The sequence below is a fragment of the Cyprinodon tularosa genome, unplaced genomic scaffold (genome assembly GCF_016077235.1).
Source record: "Cyprinodon tularosa strain WSP-4 unplaced genomic scaffold, ASM1607723v1 ctg12, whole genome shotgun sequence".
Taxonomy (NCBI): domain Eukaryota; kingdom Metazoa; phylum Chordata; class Actinopteri; order Cyprinodontiformes; family Cyprinodontidae; genus Cyprinodon; species Cyprinodon tularosa.
This window is the reverse complement of record NW_024038003.1, coordinates 2,967,912-2,979,912: the sequence shown is the minus strand read 5'-3', so window position 1 is coordinate 2,979,912 and position 12,001 is coordinate 2,967,912. Positions and strand designations below refer to the sequence as shown.

General features: G+C 37.9%; 1 protein-coding gene across 2 annotated transcripts in view; it reads right to left on the bottom strand.

Annotated features, from left to right (window-relative positions):
- The window catches only part of clstn2a (calsyntenin 2a), a 230,744-nt gene that overhangs the window by 61,537 nt on the left and 157,206 nt on the right, over positions 1-12,001 (bottom strand). For both annotated transcript variants that reach the window (XM_038271283.1, XM_038271291.1), the window contains exon 3: positions 5,390-5,585. In XM_038271283.1, the coding sequence (XP_038127211.1) occupies positions 5,390-5,585 (196 nt within the window). The remainder of the gene's footprint in view (positions 1-5,389; positions 5,586-12,001) is intronic.

The window sequence follows — 12,001 nt, the reverse complement described above, 5'->3', positions numbered from 1 at the left end:
TGAGTTGATGGTTGTTTCCTTTAGGATTGCTTGAATCTACAGAGGTACAACATGTTGGGTTTTGTTTAGAAATAAGCTTGCTTTTTGATGTGGGACAAAATGTGACAATAGAATGACCCGGGGCCAGGCAGTGGCAGCGTAATCACAGCTACATTGTTTCAGTCATTTTCAGTTGTAAAGGACGGAATATCTGAAATACAAAGAAAATCCCATTGCATTTTCACACACACACACACAAAAAGTGGCCATCTCATTGTAGGCAGACATTGGCATTTACTTTCTCATGAGTATATGAGTTTTACTCCAGTTAACGTAAATTTACTTTCTCTTACTCCGTTCCGTGTTGAGTCATGTTTATTTACCTACTATGTTTACTCTTCTGTGTAAAGAGCAAAATTATAATCTTAATAAAAGGCACCAGCTCCTTACAGGTTTGACATTAGTTTGACAACCTCTGATATGGAATGTCCTTATTAATTATGAGAATAAAGTAGTTTTTTTTTATTTTTTAAATAAGCTATTAAGCCAATCTTGCAGCTAGCTAATTTTATGTTACAAATACTCAACAAATAGACAACAAATTTATCAGCTGGAAGAAATCAACTTACCACTCTTACTAAATGGTTGTGCCTCAAGGTCTGTAAATGAAGCAGTAATGTAAATACAGGAGTTTTATTCACCATTGACCTTCACTGACAACAACTCACTTTGCATCTGAGAAGGCACATCTGGCATGGCATAAGCCTAATGAGACCTATTTAGTGTGTTAAGCTCTGTAATGTGTCACAAAACAATGTGCAAGCAAATACAAGTACATGCTGTCTTTTTTGCCTTACTCTAAGGAAATCCAGCACAGATTCTTTTCTCTCACTGCTTTTCTTTCACTACAGAGAAGTCGCTTATTTTAGCATCGTTCCATCTCTGAGTAAAGAGCAGAGAGTTTGTTTTGATGCTGTCCACACTATTATGCCTGTCTGCCAGTGTTATGTACGAGCTGCAAACACAAAGGGACACTAATTTTTATTATTGGGCCTTCAGGAGAAAATATCCTTACATAGATCTCCAATATTTAACTACATCTACTAGAATAATTAAGACAGTGACAGCATCAAGGAAATAGACAAATCACTGTTATGCTATAGATACAAAATATAATAGACTGAAAACATTTTACATAGAAAATATACCTGCCCAAATTCTCCCCAAACATTTAAAAAATCCTCTGATAGTCTCTACACTTTTGATTTACGTTTCAAAAAGTATGTCTGGTAATTCCCTTGCCAGAGTGGTTCACAGAAACAGAGTGATAAGGGTGAATTGCTCTCCATGGGTTTGACGTTAGTCTTTCCATGAAGCAGAGGAGTAAAAATTTAGATATCTTGATCTTGGCTGAACCCCTGCTGCCAGCAATGTCTCATTCTTTTACAGATGATTCACTTAGCTCTCTGTGGTTAACCAGGTCTCTCTCCTAGATGGATTCACTGGATGAACTTTTTTTTGTTCTGACTTTACGTATGTGAAGCCTTTGAACTAGACTACAGAGCATGGAATAATCTGTCCAGATGAGTTTCTCTTCTAGATTAATTTTTAAAGTGGATATTGATGCCATTTACTTTTGATTGTTTCTTTACCATAAAATAATTTCTGGATCAGTGATTCTGAGTTCTTTTAGGGTCTTGTGGCAGACGACCATTCATTCAAGTTTTCCAGTCAACTGTCACTACTGTTGGGAGCTGGAGAAATACACCTTTTCTCCAGCAGAGTCCGCCCTGGATCCTCCCTGCTGAGCTGCTCTGCACACCTGCAGCTGATGATCTCATCTGGAGGACCTGGACTACTTAAGCTGCCTTCAGACCTTGCCTCGACGCCGCAGTGTCTTAATCAGTTGGTTAGCACTTAAGCCATAGATCCCTAGTGAACCAAGTCTCCTTTGAGTCCAACCTGGATTCTAACCCTTTTGTCTCTGCTTCCAGGTTTCCTGTTCTTTCTCCTGTGAAGCTCTGGAAGAGCTTAACCTGCCGAGCCAGCCCTCCAAGCCAAACCTGAAGACTCACTCTCTGGATTTCCTAGCAGCTCTGGATACCGAGCTGGAAACACAAGCCAAGGTCAAAACAGCCTTTAGAAGTAAGACGCTGAAACAGCTTAAGGACTCTGCCAAACCAAGCTTTCTCCGGACCCAACAGTTCCGCTCCCAAAGCCTCCTCTACGTTCATCAAGGTACAAACCTGAACACAATCAGTCAAGTCTCAACCAAGCCTTAGCTAACCAAACTGTCTTTCTCACAGACGCCAGTGAACCGGTCCCAGCCCAGAACCATTGCATCAGTCTTTATTATATGTGTGAATTTGCCAATAAACTCTGTTAAACTTTCCATCCGTGTCGTCAGTGTTCTGCATATTGGGCCTCCCTGATACCCATCATGACAACTACATGCATGCTCTAGCGGGTCAAGCCAGACTGATAAGGCATATACATGGCATATCAGTCTGGTAAAGAGCTGGTAGAGCTTGATTTCAGACTGGACTAATAGGGTCAGCGTTACCAGGTTAGAACCAATCAGATAACTACTGATATGATACAAAAACTCAAAGCAATACACTTTGTTTTAGTAACTTTGTTAGTCTGTAGAAACTCTCTCTCTCTAATTTCTGTAGCTTGTGCCTAAAAAAATCTGAGGATATACAGCGTGCTCTTCATTTTCATTGCAAAATTGCTTTGTTGCGCTCATCACCTTGTTTTTACGCTAGCAGAAAGGTGCTGCTGTATTATGGGTATTCTGGTGCTGAGAGTCACGCATTGTAAAATCCCGCCTCCCGCGCTGCGATTGGTCCGGACAGATCTGGCAGGACTCAACAGCATGTTTAACAGACTTAATTACGGTCTGTGTAATTCAGTTTGTTTCTACAGTCACAACGCAACTACAGTACCTGCTGTCACTTCATCCAAGCAGAGGGAACATTGTATATCAGTGATTCAATGCAATGTGCTGGGGTTGGTTTGGTAGAAAACGTCTTTAGTAATTTTAATAATAAACTGAACTCCACTTTATTGTTTATTAACTAGTTTGTAAATAGAAAGTAAGCATTCAGCTTGAAGTTTTTTTATGATACTATTGTCTTTCTGTGTTTATAAATGACCTGGAGAGGATATTTTGTAAAGATAAGAAATATGATATAAACATAACTCTCCATTTAGGTGGATATTGTGCACAACTTATCTATATAGGAGCGAGGCAAGGCTTCTTACTTATAGCTGTTAACCTGTGAGTGCAGCGCACACGGTATGTGAGCGTGAGGCCATGTTCTTTACTGCCTCTGTTATTATGAGCAGCTTCGTGATCACAGGTCGGGTCAAATGTTATTGTTTACGGATCTGTGCAGTCCCAGCCAGGTTTTAAATGGGGTTAATGGTGGCCAACAAGTCGGGTCTCGGTCCTAAACTCTACGGGTGCGGGCGCATAGTCTTTGAAAAATCAGACCCGAGCAGGACTCTGGAATGATTTATTACCCTAGAAATGAGCAGATAAAGAGCCTCCACCTCCTGAGGAGGCTTCTTTGACTCTGTGGTGGGCATCAGCCCTGCTCTAAGGTGTTGTCTGCTGGGCCCCTTGTAGCACGGAGTGGCACAGAAAGAGACTGAAAAAACTAGTGAGAAAGACCGTTTCTGTCCTAGGCTGCATTCTGGACTAAGTGAAGGAAGTGGCTGAGAAGAGGGTGCTGTCTAAGCTCACATCCATCATGGACAACACCTTCCACCCTCTGCACCTGACTGTAGAGGAGCTGAGCCGCTCCTTTAGTGAAAGACTTTTACACTCTGTTTGTAAAAAGGAGCGCTACCCCAGGTCACTCATCCCTGCTGCAACCAGACTCTACAATAAGACACAGCAACGGCAATAACTTGTGCAATGTATAATGTGCAATTACTATTTGATACCCAGTGCAATAACTAATAAACACCCATGTAAACACCCTGTGCAATAACCCTGTATAAAAATCCTACTAGAAAAAAAGAAAGCTGTCATATGAGGATGCACTATATATACTGTATATATCCCATGCACTTTGTTCTTCCTTTGACACTTTCTTCTCCTCCTTTGACTATTTGAGCTGATGTAACGACTCAATTTCTCCACTGTGAGATAAAAAATAATAATCAATCAATCAATCAATCAATCAAGATAGATCGTATAGTTGTCATAGGGACCCCGCAATGTCTTTGTGCCGCAAATTTTTTTTCGTTTTGATTCATCAAGTAATATAGATGGCTGCACGGTGGAAGTGTGTAGCAATGTTGTCTTCTGGATTCAATTCCTAGCCCAGGGTCTTTCTGCATTCAGTTTGCATGTTCTCCCAGTCCATGCGTGGGTTCTCTCTGGGTACTCCAGCTTCCTCCCAAAGTCCAAAAACATGACTGTTATCCATAGGTGTTAGTGCATGGTAGATCCTGCAAAAGACTAGCGACCTATCCAGGGTGTATCCCGCCTACCGCCCTTAGACTGCTAGAGATAGACACTGGCCGCACAGTGACTCTAAAGAAATATGTCGGAGAAGATGGATGGATAGAAGATTATATAGACACATGGAGATGGTTCAACATGTCCATGCTACTTTAGGTACAAAGAAAACAGATAACAAGCTTATAAAATTAACTCCTTGGTCTCTGAGGTGATTTTTATGAGGCACAAGTAGCAAGAGAAGTAGACTGGAGAATCACAGGAAAATCACAACATGTAAATACTAGCATACTAGCAGTCTTTAATTATTAAAATTGTGAGCCCGAACAACTGATTTTGTTTATTAAATAAAGTTTCTTGCACATATCAAATCGTCCAGTAGCCTGAGGTAATTTGTGACAGCAATCAGAGATAAGATGCTAGATAAGATAAGATGCAAGACCCCAAAGTGATATAAAATGAATTTATTCCCTACTCATCTGTTTTTCCATATATCTAGTTTAGTATGACATTGGAAAATTAAAAAAAAGTTCTGAATAAAACAACTGCTGTTTCTCATATTTTTATTAGTTTTATTTGTTAGTTTCAAATTGAAAAATGAATTCTATATATACTGTATACTATACAGCTTACAAAACTGTTTTTGCATATAGTAACTGAAATATTAAAAGATGCAAAATGATGATGATGGCCTGGATTATTTAAGTAACTACCTCTAATCCGAGTAATAAACTGTTTATATAACAATGAATCTAACTATCGGTACCACTATATGAAGAGTTAGAGTTGTTTATCTTCTAATATATTTCTTTATTTCAAATTCATCATCTTAAAACACAAATTTGTAATTTTAATACAATTGCTTAAAAGAATAGCTTAACAACTAAGATCCGCCTTCCGGCTTATAAAGGGATTGGACTCATTTGCTCAGCTTACTTGTGAGACTTTTTCCAGTTAGCTCCACTGGGCCCGTCACCGCAGTCGTAAGCTTGGATGATAAAGGTGTACTCCTTCTGATTCTCACAATCCACATGGCTGCTAGCTCTTAAGATTCCTTCGCCTGATGTGCGATTCAACACCACTGCCTCAAAAGGGGCGTCCTGACCAAAGATCTTAAAGGAACAAATCTCCCCTGGAAGAGAAAGAGAGAAAAGAATAAAGGAACTGAATTTTAACAGTTACAGTTAAAAAAAACAACAAATCAAGTGATTGGTCATTTATTTGAATAAATTTGAGTGTTTATTTCAGCATTTAAAGCCTGAATCAGCTAAGACACTTTTAAACTGCAACTAGAAATAGGAATGGTGCAAAAAGATTTTTGAGTTTTTTTAAAAATCAACAAGTATTAAAATGTCTTGAAAAAACAACAAAAACAACAACAGTAAAGCATGCTGGCATGTTTGGAAAACACAATTGCCCCGACTGTGTTTTTAATGTGGATTCAGTCTGCAGAAATTAAGGAGATAACATTAAATACAATCTTGAATAATATCTTTTCTTTCTCTTGTCCCCCCCACCCCCTCCTCTTCACCAAAGTAATTTAACCAAACCCAGCAGCAGCTCAGAAACCACTCAGAGTTGGAGAGAATTCAAACAGGAGGGTAATGAATCAAAACTAACTACAAAAACATCAGCCTGCTTTTTCTTTTTTTCACAGTTCTCCATCCACATATTTTAAAAATCTTAAACTCTTTTTTTACTTAAACTCAACTCTTTGAATCCCATTCTTCAGTATAATATTGGTCCTGTCAATAACAGAAAGCTTCAAGGTTTGATTCTACAAGGCCAGGTTTATGAGTTTTAAAACATAAAGTGTGTGCAAAGAAGGCAAGGCCATTCCAGAGATGCAGTTCAATACAGATGTATAGGAAAATAATGCTATACATGGCAGTTATTAAAGAAGGGAAGGAAGAATGGCCTTGAACATACCTCTACTCACAAATCTTTATACAAAGTGAAGAACAAAAAAATCACCAACAACGTGAATGAATATAGTAGTGCTACCTTTATGCATAAACCGTGACATTCTGGTGGAAAGGGGAAAAAGATGCTTCTACAGTACTTAACACTGAGGATGAATGTAAGTCCATTTTCTGCTCCATCTGTTGCAGGAAATGCATTTTCTTGGATTGCTTTTTATATGTGAACATGACAGAACGGTGGAGAGTAGGGAAGGAAATGAGGGGAAATGTAATGTGCCAATGTATATGTAAATGCTGATGGACATTTTTGACGGTTAAATCATACTTTCAACACTTGCTCACAGTCACATTCTTGCCTTTAACTTTGCCTTACCAGACAGTACAAAGCATTATTTCCCTACTGCGGGGCATTAAATAACTCAATTTTTTGTTATTATTTTTTATCCTTTGTAGAGCACTGCAAAAGTATTTATACCCTTTGAGTTTTTTAACATCCTGTCATAGTTGCTACATACTTGAGTGTATCTTCTTGAGGTGTATTGTGATAGCCATTATGATTGATGCAGGCAGAACTGTGCAGCAGCAGCAGCAGCAGCAGCAATTAGAGCCGAAATCATTGCCCTTGTTCCTTTTGTGTTTTTAATTTGCTACATCTAGAAACAAATATTTAATTTTCGTTCTTTGCAAAATCGCTCAACCTCTTTTATATTAGAATAAAAAGTTTCCCTTTTCAGAGGAGAAAGCAATGGACATATGCAAAATTTGGAATATTGTTTGACAGTAAGTCACTGACTGAAGTCAAAGAGGACAACGACTATAAACATACAACCGGAGCTGAAATGGAATGGTTATTATCCATACATATTGAGGGATTACATAAGGTTTACAGAAGTTCTACATGCAGCCTGACTGACAGTGATATTCAAAAAGACTCTTAGCTATAAATGGTGCAACAAGCTTCTCTCCACACTCTTCAGATTGTTGCACTATTTAGAGCTGAAGGTCTAAAAATGGTGCAAAAAGCTTTTCTCTACACTTTTCCAGTTGGTACTTGAGAAATCCTCTAAGCCAATGTATCATTCACTTTCATCATCACAACTATGCACAGCTCATAAAATCAATCACACAAATACCTCCAACTGTAAGATGACAAGGTTAAGGTGGTTTCAAGGTAATACACATCTGAATAGATTTGTTTGAAAGAGCAGGCGACACATTTCCATGGAGCACTAAAAGAGAAGCCAACAAATCAGTCCAAAAGGTCCAATAACAACAGTCAACTAAAATAGATGGTACTCCGCAGGAAGCATGAGCACAATAAACTCCATCCAAAGGAAATGTCAAGCTGTCAGGAAATATGTATTTCACAAAATGCTAAATTGTTAATACAGGTGCTGGTCATAAAATTAGAATATCATGAAAAAGTAGATTGATTTCAGTAATTCCATTTAAAAAGTGAAACTTGTATATTATATTCATACATTACATACAAACTCATATATTTCAGATGTTTATTTTGTTTAATTTTGATGATTACAAATGACAACAAATGAAAATCTCAAATTCATCATATCAGAAAATTAGAATATTACTGAAGACCAATAAAAACAAAGGATTTATAGAAATGTTGGCCAACTGAAAAGTATGAACATGAAAAGTATGAGCATGTACAGCACTCAGTATTTAGTTGGGCCTCCTTTGGCCTGTATTACTGCAGCAATGCGGCGTGGCATGGAGTCGATCAGTCTGTGGCACTGCTCAGGTGTTATGATAGCCCAGGTTGCTCTAATAGTGGCTTTTAGCTCTTCTGAATTGTTGGGTCTGGTGTATTGCATCTTCTTCTTCACAATACCCCATAGATTTTCTATGGGGTTAAGGTCAGGAGAGTTTGCTGGCCAATTAAGAACAGGGATACCATGGTCCTTCAACCAGGTACTGGTAGCTTTGGCACTGTGTGCAGGTGCCAAGTCCTGTTGGAAAATGAAATCTGCATCTCCAAAAAGTTGGTCAGCTGCAGGAAGCATGAAGTGCTCTAAAACTTCCTGGTATGTGGCTGCGTTGAACCTGGACCTCAGAAAACACAATGGACCAACACCAGCAGATGACATGGCACCCCAAACCATCACTGACTGTGGAAACTTTACACTGGACTTCAAGCAACGTGGATGAAGTGCCTCTCTTCTTTTCCTCCAGACTCTGGGACCTTGATTTCCAAAGGAAATGCAAAATTTACTTTCATCAGAGAACATGACTTTGGACCACTCACCAGCTGTCCAGTCCTGTTTCTCTTTAGCCCAGGCAAGACGCTTCTGACGCTGTCTGTGGTTCAAGAGTGGCTTGACACAAGGAATGCGACAGCAGAAACCCATGTCTTTCATACGTCTGTGTGTGGTGGTTCTTGAAGCACTCACTCCAGCTGCAGTCCACTCTTTGTGAATCTCCCCCACATTTTTGAATGGGTTTTGTTTCACAATCCTCTCCAGGGTGCGGTTATCTCTCTTGCTTGTACACTTTTTTCGACCTCATCTTTTCCTTCCCTTCGCCTCTCTATTAATGTGCTTGGACACTGAGCTCTGTGAACAGCCAGCCTCTTTAGCGATGACCTTTTGTGTCTTGCCCTCCTTGTGCAAGGTGTCGATGGTCGTCTTTTGGACAACTGTCAAGTCAGCAGTCCTCCCCATGATTGTGTAGCCTATAGAACTAGACTGAAAGACCATTTAAAGGCTTTTGCAGGTGGTTTGAGTTAATTAGCTGATTAGAGTGTGGCACCAGGGGCCATCAATTTTGAACCTTTTCACAATATTCTAATTTTCTGATATGATGAATTTGAGATTTTCATTTGTTGTCATTTGTAATCATCAAAATTAAACAAAATAAACATCTGAAATATATGAGTTTGTATGTAATGTATGAATATAATATACAAGTTTCACTTTTTAAATGGAATTACTGAAATCAATCTACTTTTTCATGATATTCTAATTTTATGACCAGCACCTGTATAATGGAAACAGACAGGATGAGCACGATTAATGAGAAAATTATTCTCCATGAGTGAACGTGTTGTCACAAGGAGCCAAAACTAATTTGTGTATTCCCACTGTAAAAGGACTTGACAGAGCATTTAATTTCTTCCAATTTTATTTCAATTTGTCGAGTTTACCAGTTGCTCACATTTTGTTTTGAATCACACTGAGAGATTAATCAAACTCATCTGTATGTAGGAGAAACAAAAAAGAATCCCTTCAAATAGAAGTCAGTGGCATTCATTTTTTCATTATTTTTTTTTTAAACATATCTAAAACATTCAATAAGTTGAATTCCTTTTTAATGGACATACACATTTAATATAGGCTAGATTTTTTTTTATCAAGCAGATAAGCAAAGATTATCTTTTACTGGTCTGGACTCCTTTAAAATAATAATTAGACACAAATGCAAGGATTTGTAAATAAAACAGATTACATCTTTAACAATACAACCCAGAGTTGAAGAAGAGCAGATAAAGGGGGGCAATTTATTTCTTAGTGTTTGCAAACAGAATTGTGAAAACATTAGGAAGTTATCCCCGGAGTAAACTTTATGAACAACCTCTGAGTCAAACTTTAAAATAGAACCAGAAGATTGAAATCTCTTCTCAATAAAACACTGAGGAAAATCTATCCGCTGAGTTTCTTCTTTGGTGCAGAGTGCAAGATGCCAATTTTTCATCTCATACCGAGTTTTGTGAATTTGGTGGGAGACAGCAGTAAACCTGGATTAAGGGAAGTTCAGAGCATGTAAATTTCAGCTGGACTTAGGCCTTTACTCTGTTACTCTCCTTTATTGCACACATTTCATTGATGTCTTTACATGTTTACTTTAAATAAAGATTGGATTGGACTAAATCTACTATGATATGTTTTTATTCACCGTATACTTAATTTCTACTGATGTTTACTGTGACAGATTTCTGCAAAGGGACCTCATGTTATAGCAACCGCTGTGGAATATGAATGCTTTTAAAAAACAACCTTGCTCTACTGTTTTTTTTCTTTATTTAAGGATCTCTGTAAAACACCAAAGAACGGGATGTTTTTTGTTCGTGCAGATACTAGTTTTGTTATGTATAATCTAAAAATCCTATTATGCTGCACCGTAAAATACCATTCCTGGATTAGGTGTTTATACCCTTTTCATTTTTTGTTTTTCTATTTAGATTTTTTAAAATTCTGACTGCAAACTATTTTTTTTTAGATTTGATAAATAATGCGACTGATCAATAAAAATGCTGCATACTGTAGTTGTAGAGTTGTGGATTGAGCTGAGTGTTTCTGTGGACTACAAATACTAAGGTACTTTATGAAAAATGCATGTGTAAATTTGACTTTTCCACAAGCTCAGACCAAAAGCTCAAAATACTGTATCTGTAGTAGGATTTGCTGCAGATGTTTAGTCTAATTCCCAAAATAAGTCCTTAGTGTCTGGTTCCATCTTCTTCTCAGTAATGGGTTGGCGTGCTGAAAGAAAGGTGAAGGACTCAAAAAAAACTCAGTAAACTCTGCAGCTCCTCTGAGTGCATATCTGCCTTTTTGGTAGGTGTAATCCCACAGAACGATTTGCTGTTGTGCCATATTCTTTTAACTTTCAGACTATGGACTGAACAGTGCTCTGTGAGATATTCAAAGCTTCTGACATGGCTTTAACAAATGCTTTCCAAAAAGGCTTAAAAAAGTTTAAAAACAAACCACTGGACTTTGTTTTCCAAGTTTGAAGACGTTTCGCTTCCAATTCAGAAAGCTTTCTACATTCAAACAACAACGAACAATAGGAAACATGTAACAATGTCTAACAATGGGAAATGAAAGAACCAGTCTGAGGTACTCAGACTCTTAGAGTACGTGGTACTGTCAGAGCTTGTTGTGTAATTAATTAAGTACATTTATTTTGGTACAGTACTTAATACATTTTTGAGCATTTGTAGTTAAGAATTAGAATTAGTTAAATGCGTATTTTTAAAATTCATACATTTACTTTTATTTTATTACATCAGAGATGTAGAGATACTGTCACTTGTCACAAATTATATGATCATAAGGGAAAAAATTATGAGGGAAAAAATTAATAATTTTTTGTGTCAAAACAGCTTGTGCACAAGAGAAGAAGTACTGCACTCGGTCTAGGGCTTAATGATTTTACCAAAAATCAAACTTGTGATTATTTTTAACCAAAATTGTGACTGCGATTTTATTGCCATTTTCCTTTGCCCTAACCCCAAACTAGTAGTCCCCCCCCCCCCCCCCCCCCATCTTTCAGTTTTTGAAAACTTGCTTGCCCAGAGTTCATAGTTGTAGGACTCTACTGTAGTCTTTGTGTGAAAAATTGCTTACTTCTACTTGCGTGCATGGACCTGCATGCTACCCTCTGTACTATAGACCTTTTTGCGTGGCGACAAAGCCACTTAAAAATGTTTTACCGCCACCCTTAAGAGCTGGAATGTTACTCTTTTTAATAATAGTGTAATTGAAATTGAGTGCCTTTGCGATTTGAAAATTGTGTTTCATTAAATTGAGAATTTATTTCAAATGCAATTAAGTTCCCAGCCCTAGCCTAGTCCCGATACATACTCCCTGCTGGCAGTTGGTGA